At 41.3% G+C, this 15,491-nt stretch overlaps 1 protein-coding gene across 2 annotated transcripts; it reads right to left on the minus strand.

The window, feature by feature from the left end:
• Positions 1 to 7,741: 7,741 nt before the first annotated feature.
• dhrs7cb (dehydrogenase/reductase (SDR family) member 7Cb) lies at positions 7,742 to 11,740 on the minus strand. 2 transcript variants are annotated; one of them, XM_029764779.1, is made up of 7 exons: positions 11,579 to 11,740; positions 10,310 to 10,466; positions 9,963 to 10,075; positions 9,235 to 9,445; positions 9,057 to 9,149; positions 8,670 to 8,822; positions 7,742 to 8,330 (listed from the first exon to the last, which is right to left on the minus strand). In XM_029764779.1, exons 2-7 carry the CDS (start codon positions 10,461 to 10,463, stop codon positions 8,143 to 8,145), a joined length of 912 nt encoding a protein of 303 aa, XP_029620639.1. In that variant the 5' UTR covers positions 10,464 to 10,466; positions 11,579 to 11,740; the 3' UTR covers positions 7,742 to 8,142. The 2 variants fall into 2 exon arrangements, with proteins under 2 accessions (XP_029620639.1, XP_029620640.1); XM_029764780.1 differs by having other exon boundaries at positions 10,310 to 10,463; positions 11,579 to 11,736.
• Between the last annotated feature and the right edge of the window lie 3,751 nt (positions 11,741 to 15,491).

Genomic DNA, 15,491 nt, shown 5'->3' on the forward strand with positions numbered 1-15,491 from the left:
ACAGATGTCAGTTCAACGCTAAGTTTTGATTTACATTTGGTTGAGTTGTCAACTAATGTGAATTCAACAAAAAAATAAACAAAAAATGTCACCATGTCATTGGATTTAGGTAAAAAAATTGGGTGAATTTTTTTTGAAATTCTCTTTCGTTGATGACTTTTTTCAATTCCATTTTTCACATTGATTCAACGTCATCACAATGACATTTTGGGTTGAAATGACGTATAAACAATGTTGATTCAACCTGTTTTTTTCCCAGTGGGATTACCGTGCCCCCTACATAATCGGCATAACTCAGATAGTGTTAAAAACACAGGACTTTAAATATTGTTAATTTATTTTATTTTATTTAATCTTTATTTAACTAGGCAAGTCAGTTAAGAACAAATTCTTATTTACAATGACGGCCTACCAAAAGGAAAAAGGCCTCCTGCGGGGACGGGGGCTGGCATTAAAAATAAAAATAAAATATAGGGCAAAACAAACATCATGACGAGAGAGACAACACAACACTACATAAAGAGAGACCAAAGACAACAAAAAAGCAATGCAGCAACACAGCATGGTAGCAACACAACATGACAACAACATGGTAGCAACACAACATGGTAGCAGCACAAAACATGGTACAAACATTATTGGGCACAGACAATAGCACAAAGGGCAAGACGGTAGAGACAACAATACATCACGCAAAGCGGCCACAACTGTCAGTAAAAGTGTCCATGATTGAGTTGTTGAAGGAAGAGATTGAGATAAAACTGTCCCGTTTCAGTGTTTGTTGCAGCTCGTTCCAGTTGCTAGCTGCAGCGAACTGAAAAGACAAGCGACCCAGGGATGTGTGTGCTTGGGGACCTTTAACAAAATGTGACTGGCAGAACGGGTTTTGTATGTGGAGGATGAGGGCTGCAGTAGATATCTCAGATAGGGGGGAGTGAGGCCTAAGAGGGTTTTAAATAAGCATCAACCAGTTGCTCTTGTGACAGGTATATGGAGATTACCAGTTTACAGAGGAGTATAGAGTGCAGTGATCTTTTTTATTTATCTAGGCAAGTCAGTTAAGAACAAATTCTTATTTTCAATGACAGCCTAGGAACAGTGGGTTAACTGCCTTGTTCAGGGGTAGAACGACATATTTTTACCTTGTCAGCTCGGGGATTCGATATAGCAACCTTTTGGTTACTGGCCCAACGTTCTAACCACTAGGCTACCTGCCGCCCAGGTAGCCAATAAGGAGCATTGGTGGCAAATCTGATGGCTGAATGGTAAAGAATATCTAGCTACTCGAGAGCACCCTTCCTGCCTTTCTATAAATTACGTCTCCATAATCTAGCATGAGTAGGATGGTCATCTGAATCAGGGTTAGTTTGGCAGCTGGGGCGAAAGAGGAGTGATTACGATAGATGAAACAAGTCTACATTTAACTTTAGCCTACAGCTTTGATATGTGCTGATAGAAGGACAGTGTACTGTCTAGCCATACTCCCAAGTACTTGTATGAGGTGACTACCTCAAGCTCTAAACCCTCAGCGGTAGTAATCACACATGCAGGGAGAGGGGCATTCTTCTTACCAAACCACATGACTTTTGTTTTGGAGGTGTTCAGAGCAAGGTTAAGGGCAGAGAAAGCTTTGTTGTAGAGCGTTTAACACAAAATCCGGGGAGGGGCCAGCTGAGTATGACTGTATCATCTGCATATAAATGGATGAGAGAGCTTCCTACTGCCTGAGCTATGTTGTTGATGTAAATTGAGAAGAGCGTGGGGACTAGGATCGAGCCTTGGGGTACTCCCTTGGTGACAGGCAGTGAGTGGCTGAGACAGCAGATGTTCTGACTTTATACACTACACTCTTTGAGAGAGGTAGTTAGCAAACCAGGCCAAAGACCCCTTAGAGACACCAATACTCCTTAGCCGGCCCACAAGAATGGAATGGTCTACCATATCAAAAGCTTTGGCCAAGACAATAAAAATAGCAGCACAGCACAACATTGCTTAGAATCAAGGGCAATGGTGACATCATTGAGGACCTTTATTAAGGTTGCAATGACACATCCATAACCTGAGCGGAAATCAGATTACATACCAGAGAGAATACTATAGACATCAAGAAAGCCAGTCAGTTGATTATTGACAAGTTTTTCCAAGACTTTTGATAAACAGGGCAAAATAGAAATAGGCCTATAACAGTTAGGATCAGCTTGATCTCCCCCTTTAAATAAAAGATGAACCATGGCTGCCTTCCAAGCAATGGGAACGGGTGATCACCTCCCTCTCCTACATGCCATTCCTGAGGGGGTAGTATAAAGGTGTCTCTCCTGCACTGTGTCATTCATGGCTGATATTTAAGACATGTCACTTCACATATCACTTTAGGACAATCACTTCAGCACTGTTCTATTATGATCTACATATTACACAGACCAGAGTGGAATGACGAATGAATGGGGAGAGACTGTAAATGTGTGATTTGTCTTTAGTTGTTATTGCATCCAGCTGCACAGTATATCTGATTCAGTAATTCAATGCTGTTCACTGGTAATTGACACTAATTTCAAAGTCACAAAATACCTAAATATGCATGATAATGTAATTCCCCATACATGGTTGACTCTCACTCATGAAAAATTGATAAGTGAATTATACAACCTTTATTACATACTATAAAACATACATAATTCCACCATCCTTACATGACATAGCATATGTAAATAACTCAGATCAAAACAATTTGGAAAGTCCAGCTGAGCACTCAAATAAGTTTTTACATTTCAAAATCTCAGCAAGTTGCATTTAGGAGAGAGACAAAAGGCTTAGATATGGGATTATAATGATGACAGAACTATGTGAGTTTTTATTTTGAATTTCGTGGTCGCACATTCAGATTCATGGTTGTAAGTACGATTTTCAAATGTGTAATGTAATTTCACAAGCTTGTATCATGATGTGTGAAAGATTTAACTATGGTCACAAACTTGTAACTTGACATTTGAATAAATTCAATAAGATTTGCAAATGTAATTTATATTCAGAATTATTGTAAATTCATTTACGACTATGAATATTCTGCTGTGAATCAAAAATACACTTGCAGATTTCTGTCGCTGTTGTCACGTTGTGGGTGTGTGTGTCTGTGTGTGTGGTGGTGGGGGTGTGTGCATGACAGTGGTTTGCTTATCATGTGAAATATAACAGTACATTTCAGATGAACTCCAGACCAGCCATTGCATTGACAGCCGCTGTTGCGTTAGCTATCTGGCCTTTGACATTCATTCTAGCTTTACCATCAACTGGCTAGCTTTATCAGGCAACTTTAGATATGAGGGGAAAACCAATATATTTGCTAGTTAATGATCTGATTGATAGTTTACATAATGCAATTTAATGTTAGCTAGATAGCTAGCTAAATTGAAACTGCTGGGGAAAGGTAGCTAGCTAACTTCAATCATCACTACAGTGTAGCAAATGTTAGCTAGGTTTCTAGAAAATAAAAACTGTTAACTATAGCTATATTTGCTAGCTAAATTTCAAAGACTTGTTACTGACTTTTGAACACTTTTTGTCAAACTACTTCATTCCACTGACTGTTTATTAATTGGTGACTGAAAAAGTTGTCAAGAAAAATGCAAATAGACTACTAGGCTTTAGTGGTTGGGTATCATTTGGCTGATGTGCACATTTACAAATGTTTTAATTAGACTAGTTAGCCAAGTTACTGACTGACTACTAGGAATATTGTTATTCATGTTTTTGTTATTGCATTTTAGGTGGAGAGGGAGTAAGATCACTAGAAAGCAGCATGCAGCCAGACGACAGGACCCTAGAGGGGTTGGATTGTTCAAATCAATGATCCTTGCAAAATAGTTGGATTGTTCAGCAACATGTGCAGTAAATGCTAACACAGCTTTGGTGAGGAAAGGTACATAATGAATTTGTCATCTCCCTATCAGGCCACTGCATGCTGTGACAAGGGCCTGGATGGTGACACATCTGCTTTATGCTGCCTGACTGAATACGGGCCTTCAGTGGTACCTTCCAGTGCTGCTCTGGAGTTCCATGGCCCAGTCGACTCACCTGGGAATAGGGGATGACATGTTAGTTTTTATAAAAGTATGGGAGACTTAAGAGGGAGGAGAGTGCATGAGTTGAGTACAGTCAATCCAACCAGTGGCCCTGGATAATTAAGCAATAAGGCCCGAGGGGGTGTGGTATATGGCCAACAGCTAAGGGCTGTTCTTATACAGGTCGTAAAGCGGAGTGCCTGGATACAACCCTTAGCCGTGGTATATTGGCCATATACCACAAAACCGAGGTGCCTTATTGCTATTATAAAATGGTTACTAACGTAATTAGAGCAGTAAAAATGTTTTGTCATACTTGTGGTATAGTCTGATATATCACGGCTGTCAGCCAATCAGCATTCAGGCCTCGAACTACCCAGTTTATAATATGCTATATGTCATCACACAGACCGCCATAGTGAAGGAGGTTTACATAGTGCATAAAGTATTTTACCACCAGCAGACCTTACTTATCTGTGCTCAGGAGAGATCGCAGGTAGTTGGTCTGAAGGCCCTTGGACTATACGGCCTCTGTAGTACCTGTAGAGAGATGGATAAAGTTACTGAATACTCTTGAAAGAGAAAGCAATAGTTAACATTTGCATTGTTGATTAAGGACTATGTCACACCCTGATCTGTTTCACCTGTCTTTGTGCATGTCTCCACACCCCTCCAGGTCTCGCCAATCTTCCCCATTATCCCCAGTGTATTTTTACCTGTGTTCTCTGTTTGTCTGTTGCCAGTTTGTTTTGTTCGTGAAACCTACCAGCTGTTTTCCCCTTGCTCCTGTCTGTTCTAGTTCTTCCCGGTTTTGACCATTCTGCCTACCCTTAGGCTGCCTGCCGTTCTGTACCTTGCCACACCACACTGGATTATTGACCCCTGCCTGCTCTGACCCTGAGAATGCCTGCCGTTCTGGACCTTTTTGCACCCTATCTGGATTACTGACCTCTGCCTGCACCTGACCTGTTGTTTTTCCTGCCCCTGTTCTAGTAATAAACTTTTGTTACTTCGACAATGTCTGCATCTGGGTCTTACCTGAAATGTGATACTATAAGGGTCCAATAAGACAAATGGATGCGTAAAAGACGCAGCAACTCAATGGTGTTCAATAGGGGGGGACTAGGGTAGTATTGTGCTGTCCATCAGAAAAGTTGCAAAGACTATCCATCAACCAATTACAAACGTAAAACAGTGTTTTCCCGACCAAACAGCCTCGTTGGACATGCGTTTCATGCATTTTGGTTTGAAGGTAGCCTTACTCTGTGGTTCAAGCTGTATCTTCATGTCTCTAACTTTGTTCTCACTCCCTCTGATCCCTAAGCCCTCCCCTGACCTCCCATTGGCCCAGGGCCTCCTGGAAAACCCTCTAATTAAAGTATCTCTGAAAGGGAGTTACTCCAGGAGAAGACAGGTTTATGGTGCATAGCGCTTATCCACTCATATGATTGGAGTATTAGCTATACATGTATATATATTTTTTTAAATATGCATGACTTACTGACATGGAGTGCTCAATGTTTCTGCTGGTAGCAGGCCTCAACCTGGATGCAGGGAAATGTCCTGCCTTGGAGTATTGTTGTATTCATCTTGACCAAGCGCCTGGAAATCACATGACAAACCTGCATAGATTAACAAATGAAAATGGCAACAGTATTTATTCAATTGAAGTTATGACAACCATAGGTTCTCTGCAAAGGAGTGTACAGGTTTTTGTTCCAGCACTTCAGTAACACCAAATGTAACTAATTGTGGTCTAAATTTAACAAAAACTTGCACTGTTTAGTCCCCTGGGACAGAAATTACCCATATATGTATTATTGAATGAGCTACAATTCTGCATGATAGAAATAGATCCACGCATGTTATTCTCTACCTACCCTTGTCAATAAACTCAAAGAAAAATATACTTTTCCTAATGGCTGGGAGGTTCCCAAGTTCTTTAGATCTGTCTGGGTGTTAGGGATGTGCTTCAACCTGAAAGGGGGAAGAAATTAACCTCCCTGCTCAAATTTCAGTGCTGCTTCATGTTGCTGAGAACCACAACTACCTTAAATGTGCCGTTTTACATATTTATAAGTTTGATCAAGTTGTCAGCAGTTTATTTTTAGCTAGCTAGTCTATTTGCAATGCAATTGAGAGGGGAATTTTTCTTGCCAACTTTTCAGTCACCAATTAAATCAGGCAGTAGAATGAAGTAATTTGACAAAAAAAAGTGTTCAATAGTCAGTAACAAGTCTTTAAAATACAGCTATAGTTTTTGTTATCTACTCTGCAGTGATGTTGGGAGTAAACTCGCTACCTTTCTCCCAGCAGTTTCAATTTAGCTAGCTATCTAGCTAACGTTAATGCCATCTGTATAAACTATCAATCAGATAGATGGTTATTAACTAGCCAATATATTGATTTTCCCCTCATATCTAAAGCTGCCTGAAAGCAAGCCTGTTGATGGTAAAGCCAGGATGAACGTCAGAGGCCAGATAGCTAACGCAACAGCGGCTGTAAATGCAATAGCTGGCCTGGAGTTTGTCTGAAATGTACCATTATATTCAGTGGTGAAAAAAGTACCCAATTGTCATACTTGAGTAAAAGTAAAGATACCTTAATAGAAAATGACTCAACTAAAAGTGAAAGTTGTCCAGTAAAATACTACTTTAGTAAAAGTACGTGGTTTTAAATATACTTAAATATCAAAAGTATAAATAATTTCAAAGTAAAATATTAAGCAAATCAGACGGCACAATTGTCTTTTTTATTTATTTACAGACATAATTTACAAACTAAGGATGTGTTTGGCGAGTCTGCCAAATCAGAGACAGTAGGGATGAGCAGGGATGTTCTCTTGATAAATGTGTGAATTAGACCCATTCTTGTTCTGCTAAGCATTCAAAAAGTAACGAGTACTTTTGGGTGTCAGGGGAAAAAAGTTCTCAAAAATGTAAAGTAAAGTACCCTAAATAAAAAATGTGTACCACTGATTATTTATTTTTTATATACTGTAATGAAACAGCTGGGAGCAGGTCTCGAACCCTCGACCTTCTAGCCCGAAGTCCAGCGCGCTATCAACTGTTCCGCAAAAGCACGCTCGTGCGGCAAAGTCGATTTCCGCGTTTATAAACCCAGGGTCGTTACAGTGTTTTTGATTCACAGCATAATATTCATAGTCGTAAACGGATTTGCAATAATTCTGAAAATTAAATTACACTTGCAGATCTTGAATGTGTTCAAATGTCAAGTAACAAGTTTGCGACCGTTGTTAAATCTTTCACACATCATGATACAAGCTTGCAAAATTAAATTACACAGCGAAATTCTAAATAAAAACTCACGTAGTTCTATCATTATAATCCCATATTTAAATCCCCAGAGAGCAAGTGACGCGCAGGATTAACACACATGCAGGCCAGCTGGACCTCAGACTGGGCCATACAATTAAACAGATACACACACATGCAGATTTGGAGATGAGGACCATTCTCGCGGACTCCTTAATTTACATGACAATATCACAGGGAGGGCTCATCGCAGAAATAGTTGTCACATGACTGTGTGTGTAGTGAGTGAATGTGCGACGCATATCAATACTTAAGTATCTATTACTGCTAGACATTTATGTCATATACAATGTCAATTAAATCTAAATATTTATATCAATGTTTTCTATAAAAATCACAGACAAATAATGTAATTCACATGGACAAGTGTATTGGTCAAATGAAAAGACAACATTAACGATCACCCACAAAACAACACATGAGGCCATATATTCCAATTATGGTTAGGCTAAACATTGAAATATCCAATAGAAACAATGTTTAAAGTGAGAGCAAAAGTTAATTTTGATAGTGGTGGGTGGTGCAACTTTGGCATCCTTTCTGCACAGGCATGACATAAGAATACAAGAACAGTGAACTGCTGCCATCTACAGGACCCAAGGCAAACTGCAATGACATCAGAGGCCATGTACATGTAGCATAGGCTTCTAAATTGCCACGAATGGTTAGATTTCATTGCATTATGCCATAATACACTATACATTCTATTGTCCTTCTTTAATTTTCTCTTCTTCTCTCTTCCCTTCCTTCTACTGCATCTGTTCTGCCATGGCAGAGTCCTTCACTCCAGCAGCAACCACGGCAAAGAAGAAAGTGGGAAAGAAGGAGCGGAGGTAGAGAGCGACCCTGGGGATGGGGTGGGCCAGCAAAACCTCTTTCTTCTTCCTGCTCACCGTTCGCATTATCTCATTGGCCAGATCGGCCGGGCGCACGCCAACTGAGGAGAGAAGGAGCAAGACACGAGTTAGCATAATCTAACAGGGTTTGATAAAAATGAATGTGCTCAAAATATTAAAACATAACAACAACAACTGAAGACCTCAGAATAATCATAATGAATATGCATTTTTTGTTACTCGCTCAATATATGCTATATTGCCTAATGCTTTAGTCTGAAAATCATTATAGACTCAAGTCTATGAATGTGTATATGTGTAAGTCTGCACTCATATACTGCCCGCCCTCATTTTGTTTGGAAGTCATTAGGTGTATATGCATATGTTTGCAGACACTAGACAGAGAGAGCTGTATGTACAGTATGTGTGTATGTACTCACATGTGGGCAGGCCCTGAGGTTTAGCAGGAGGGGTGGAGGGTACAGCTGCGTTGATGAAGGTGTGGCTGATAGTGCTTACTACTATCCCATACTCCTCCACCTCCGCTCGCAGGCAGTCAAAGAACGCCTGCACAGCATGCTTTGAGGCCGAGTCTGAAATAACACATGCACACACACATAAACAGGACGCGACTCACCCATTGCTGAGGCTTATTCCAAACGTTGCAGAAGAGATACTGTGCCTAATCATTATCTTGAACTGTACTGTTCAGGAATCCTGTGCATCAGACTGTGAGAACTACAAATCCTTCTTTGAAAGTGCAACAGGTTTTTCATCTCATATGAGGTGTTTGGATTGCAACAGGGGAATATGTAATGCAGCCATACAGGAGGTTCTGAAGGGGATAGCCAGTCTGCCCTGGATGCTGTTGACCAATAGAATGTGACCAGACCTCCTAGACATCATAACTGGAAGCACACCTGCAACAGCAATCAATCAATCAATAACTGAATCAATCACTTGCAACACAACATGCATTTTCCTCCTGTGAAAAGTCCTTCATACCTTTGGCCAAGGTGCTGGGTCCAAAGTAGTTGATGTCCATGATGTTCCTGTCCAGCTCCAGTGAGACAGTATGTACGGGGGCCTTCAGCTTCATGCTGCTGTTACACACCAGAATGTCCACACAGCCGTAGCACTCCACCACCTCATTCACCACATCAGGCATACTGTCCATGTCACTGAAGTCCAGCAGCACCAGCTTGGGAGGGAACGTCTGAGCGGAGGAGAGAGGGATGCAAAGGAAAAGGACATATGTATGAGAGAAGGAAGGACAGGGATTTTATACTGTTACGCAGACTTTTACAGTAAGCAATACAATAGCAACATGGGTGTGAGGGTCTGAAGACAGCCAACACTAAAGTATGTGGTTGTGCTTGAAAGAAAGGATGATTTAACCGCTAACTCGAACTTTAACCTCCTCTTACACATTTACCTTTTACACTAACACGCCAAATAGCGTATGTCTTTGCTCATCATCATATCGCCCTTTTCTAGTGTTCATGTTGGTGACATCTGTTATTTTTCTATGAACTGCTCTGCCCTGTGCAGGAGAGATACCCAGAGGACAGTGCACTGTCAGAGGGGATATCCTGCCATTGTCTGCCACCAGAAGAGGAACCAGGAGCGGTGACTGCCGAGACAACTGGCGAGCACAAAACTATGATAATAACTAACTGGAACTTTCCTTTTGCTCAAGGCCACCAAGGAGGGCGCCTATTAGTGTTACTCACCACTCTGGGGTCAGCCCCGCTGGTCAATGTGTCATACAGCGACTCCATCTTGTCCCAGCTGGCCCCACACAGAATCAGCCTGGCACCACCCTTATGGAAGTGATGAGCACACTCTGGAGAGGGAGAGAGGAGCGGGAGAGAAAGATTGAGAGAGGGATGGATTTAGTCAACGGTGGCATTTACCCAGTCCTCTGTTTCAGAATTGAACATTGTTGGCTATACAGTCAAAACATTAATAGACTTATTCTTTGCAGGCTATTTTTGAATGGTGATGCATTTATACAGTCCATTCAAATATCCCCATTTGAATTGAGATTGAATTACAAATAAGAATATAAAATCCTCACCACTTCCCACTCCTGACACAGCATCAGTGATGACCACCACTTTGTTCTTGACCATGGACTTGGACATGTACTGGATGATCTCGTTGTAGATGTAGTAGATCCCAGCAGCCACCACGATCAGCATGGGCAGCACCATCACAGTGGGGAGCGCCATCTTCTGCGAGAGAGAGAGAGAGAGAGAGAGAGAGAGAGAAGGAGAGAGATAGGGAGGCCATCAGTAAATTGTGTATTTCAGTCTCTGATGTGGTTTGTGATGTACAATATTTTAACTTCCAATCACGTGTCTGTATCATTGACAAACAGAAATCATATCTCAACATAATGTTATCAAATAACAAAATATTTCAACTGTAATAAACGCAGTGTAACAAGATTTATACATTTGAAGAATGAACCTGGGGCTATGGAAGAATGCTGGTGTTGCCCAGATCAGCTGTCTACCACGGGACAACATTAAACACCTCTTCCTATAAAAACGTAAAGATGTGAATGAGGATGACAGAGAAATGTGAGGGTCACGTTTCAGCATGTAGAGGCAGTCATACGGGTTTGACGCTGAACCCTTCCCGAGGATAGCTGTGCCCACTTCCAAGCCTAGGCTCTTGGTATAGATCTTCAAGGATTGGATCGGTGCAAGCACATGGTGAAGACACCACTTAACCCCCTAGAGAGCAAACACTTCTACTTTACTCCTCACACTGACAATATAACTGAAGTATAGCCAAACCAGTAGCCACAATCATGTCAAGTAGCTGTAGACAAAATACAATACACAGAACATTTCCCCACCTCTAATCTATGTATATCCATCTATCCCCTGTGCATGTGAGCATTCAGGGTTTTGCAGGGTGAGTCTGGTAGCACTGCTGACAAGTGTGGCCATATAAAGAGTGTCTGAGGAAGACAGCTAAATATACTCTGGGCCAGACCAACCTGCCTGTCACCACTAAATGCCTTGCACTGTGTCACCTCCAGGATAGTCACTGGATACCCCAGCAAATGGGGACACAAACATAGCCTACAGTATGACCGTACCCGCCTTATACAATAAGAAATATAACTTATCGTGACACCAATTCTCATAAGCAAAAGGGATATTTGTGCTCTGTATGCAGGCACCACAGGCACACAACAGCACAGCCAAGGCATGGGTAGGTTGACAAGACCTAGGGATCTGTCTGGGTTATCACCTGGTTAACAAATAGACGGCTACAGCACACACAAACAAATACACACACACGTAATCTGGGTTATTCTCGGATCACTTACAGCGTGCGTAAGGAGCTAATCTTCTGTTGTTCTCCAGGTTCAGTTAGGTAACTGAGAAGTATCCCTTCTCTCGCCCTCTCTATGCCTCTATCCCTCCGTCCATTCACACAACTCCCCCTCTGTGTTTCTGCCGGACCCACTGCTTAGGTGTGGGAGCGGGTTGCTTATAATAGCATGTGGGGGAATCAGCCATTAATACTCCTATGTGGTGCCCATAGTATCTTAGTCATGCCACCATGTTGCCAAAACGAATGGGGACAATTGGTGTGTGTCCCCCCCAATATACTTAAAATAGGACCCTGGTGAACTGGCTGTGGCAAAGCTAGAGATTAATATAAAAAAAAAACTGAAGTGAGGATTTTGACCAACCAGTAGCAATATGTAGTCATTCAGCAGGTTAGGAATAGATTACATAGAGGTTACAAGTTAATGCCACTTACGATTAAGGTTTGTATCTTAAAATGGTTCAATATTTGTAAGTGTATTAACTCTGTTAGACAGAATTAACACAACAAAATAATGAGCCATGTTTTCAGAATATAACATTTTAAAATGTTATAGGCACATTTCATGGGAACGTTGCAAGAACATTTGTTGTCAGGACATCACCTGATGGTCCCAAAGAAATATTCTCCAAAAAGATTCTAAAATGGATTAAATAGTTCCCCCCCCCCTCAATCAATCTACACACAATACTCCATAATTCCAAAGTAAACAGTTTATTCGAAATGTTAGCAAAAAAAATATTCTAAAATAAATGGAAATATGACATTTACGTAAGTATTCAGGCCCTTTACTCAGTACTTTGTTGAAGCTCCTTTGGCAGCGATTACAGCCTTGAGTCTTCTTGGGTATGACACTTCAAGCTTGGCACACCTGTATTTGGGGAGTTTCTTCCATTCTTCTCTGTAGATCCTCTCAAGCTCTGTCAGGTTGGATTGAGAGTGTCACTGTACAGCTATTTTCAGGTCTCTCCAGAGATTTTCGATTGGGTTCAAGTCCGGGGTCTGGCTGGGCCATTCAAGGACATTCAGAGACTTGTCTGAAGCCACTCCTGCGTTGTCTTGGCTCTGTGCTTAGGGTCATTGTCCTGTTGGAAGGTGAATCTTGGTCCCAGTCTGAGGTCCTGAGCAGGTTGTCTTCAAGGATCTCTGTACTTTGCTCCGTTCATCTTTCCCTCGATCCTGATGCTGCCACCACAGGGATGGTGCCAGGTTTCCTCCAGACGTGACGCTTGGCATTCAGGCCAAAGAGTTCAATCTTGGTTTCAGCAGACCAGAGAATCTTGTTTTTTATGCTCTCAGAGTCCTTTAAGTGCCTTTTGGCAAACTCCATGTTGGTTGTCATGTGCATTGTACTGAGGAGTGACTTCCATCTGGCGACACTACCATAAAGGCCTGATTGGTGGAGTGCTGCAGAGATGGTTTTCCTTCTGGAAGGTTCTCCCATCTCCACAGAGGAACTCTGGAGCTCAGTCAGAGTGACCATCGGGTTCATGGTCCCCTCCCTGACCAAGGTCCTTCTCCCCCGATTGTGTGTAGATTGATGAGGAAACTTTTTTTTAAAATCCTTTTTAGAATAAAGTTGTAACGTAACAAAATGTGGAAAAAGTCAAGAGGTCTGAATACATTCCGAATGCACTGTAAATGATTACATTGTGCATGTTAATTTATACAGTAATTATTAACATGACCTCACCTGGGATTTGAACTCTGAACCCCAGTTCACGGCATTCAGGTCTTCCTGCTACGCCACCATGTCTGTTAACAGTTAATTTGGCCATTCTGTCATTTATTTGATTTACTTATTAATATATGACTTTTGGAGTAATATAATGAGTTACTATCTTCAAATATTATTCATTACTTTTTCAAATAACCCGTATATTACTTTCAGAAGCATATCTCTACCGCCTTGATATATATTTAAAGCCTTGTCTCATGCTAATGGTTTTCATGCTTTAGGCTAACCCGTTTTCCAATAGGCTATCGTAAAGCCTATGGCAGCTGTGTTACCCACGCTTTTAACCTTTTCCTTGTGGAAATGCTCCCATTATTTTGAGTTAATCGAGGAGAAAGAATTGTAGTCAAATATAAACTCTGAAAAAGCATCTGGAGGTCGTGCTCAAAGGCACAAAACTCTTAGCCAAAGTTCCAGATATGCGTTGTTATCACATTGTGATAATAAACAATATTTCCAAGTGTTCTATTGAAATGTCCATATAAACAATCAAAATGTTGGATAAATGCAATCAAAACGGCAATGACAACCTATTTATAGCGTAGAATGTAAGAGTATGGTGACTCCCCTAGCGGGTCTCAAACCCAGGCCACCAGCACCAATGATGAACACCCTAACCACTGAATCAATAAGGGCCATGTGTTTATTGGGCCAGTATAGTTAGGCCCAGTCCAGAAGCATAAACCCTCCTCCCTAGGCACTTGTGTGGATCTGAAACAACTTGATCAGTGTAAGCAATAGGGTGAGTGCACTTTGAAGTTAATCTCATCTCTGTTGAAAGTACACTTAAGAAAATATCTTATTGATCATAGTGATTCAGGAATATCATAAAAAAAAACAGGTTAACATGCACCAACAGCTATACAGAAAGCCCTTCAATTGCTGAAACAAATAAATAAAATCAATGATGAGAATAGTCCGATTAACTCATACATGACACGACATGGTGGCGTAACAGGAAGATTGAAGTACAGTGAATCAAGTGGTTGTGATTTCAAATCCCAGTTTACTGTATACATGCACAATGTAATCATACACTAAATTACCAAATGTATGTGGACACCTGCTCGTCGAACATCTCATTTCAAAATCATGGGCATTATTATGGAGTTGGTCCCCCCTTTGCTGCTATAACAGCCTCCACTCTTCTGGGAAGGCTTTCCACTAGATGTTGGAACATTGCGGGGACTTTCTTCCATTTAGCCACAAGAACATTACTGATGTCGGGCACTGATGTTGGGCCATTAGGCCTGGCTTGCAGTCGGCGCTCCAGTTCATCCCAAAGATGTCTGATGGGGAATTGTGTCCTAAGTTTTTTTTGAGGTCAGGGCTCTGTGCAGGCCATTCAAGTTCTTCCACACCGATCTCAACCAACCATTTCTTTATGGGCCTTGCTTTGTGCACGGAGTCATTGTCATGCTGAAACAGGAAAGGGACTTCCCAAAATGTTGCCACAAAGTTGAAAGCATAGAATATCATTGTATGCTGTAGCGGTAAAATGTCTCTTCACTGGAACTAAGGAGCGTAGCCCGAACCATGAAAAGCTGCACACTAATGTTACTGCATGATTGTATCAGGTTTTCTAACACGTTAGTTTTATTACTGTAGCTATGTTGATTATGACATTACTTTAGCTAATATGGTGACAACGATGTAAGTTGTGTGTAGCGGTTATGATATGGTTTGGCTTGGAAAGTTTTTTTTTCGCCTGGTCACATGCTGCTGATGTGTTGTGCATTGAAGTCCACAAGCGAAGGGAAAAGGTGAGAGGAGGAGAGTGCATAGATGTGAGAAGGAATACAACGTGGCTGCTATGAAAGTGAACTGTGTTTGCACGTGATCAGGGGTGTATTCATTCTGCCGATTCTGTTGAAAAACATTTCTTAAACAGAAGCAAACGGAACAAAACAGGGATAAACATACCTGAATTTGTCCAAAGTAAACTCTTGTTTGCAAATGTTGGACTACTGATTACTCCCTATATCAGCTAGATGCAGGCAAGAGTGTGCAAGGCGGTATTGCATGTGTCTCTGTCATCTCAAATTTCTCGACTTGTGTGCACCTACATTGTAAACTTTCATTCATAAGCTAGGTTGTAGCAACCTCATGATGGGTATAGGGAAAATGCAAGTATCATGTAGTAGCCTAAACCCATCAATTTTACATTGAACTG

Source organism: Salmo trutta, chromosome 10 (assembly GCF_901001165.1).
Source record: "Salmo trutta chromosome 10, fSalTru1.1, whole genome shotgun sequence".
NCBI classification, from domain to species: domain Eukaryota; kingdom Metazoa; phylum Chordata; class Actinopteri; order Salmoniformes; family Salmonidae; genus Salmo; species Salmo trutta.

Excerpts from the sequence above, each read along its gene's own strand:
- dhrs7cb (XM_029764779.1), bottom strand. The coding sequence starts at position 10,463 with ATGGCGCTCCCCACTGTGATGGTGCTGCCCATGCTGATCGTGGTGGCT. Across the intron at positions 10,076-10,309 it reads TGTGTCAGGAGTGGGAAGTG|AGTGTGCTCATCACTTCCAT; the intron begins GTGAGGATTTTA and ends CTCCCTCTCCAG. Across the intron at positions 9,446-9,962 it reads GCGGGGCTGACCCCAGAGTG|ACGTTCCCTCCCAAGCTGGT; the intron begins GTGAGTAACACT and ends TCCTCCGCTCAG.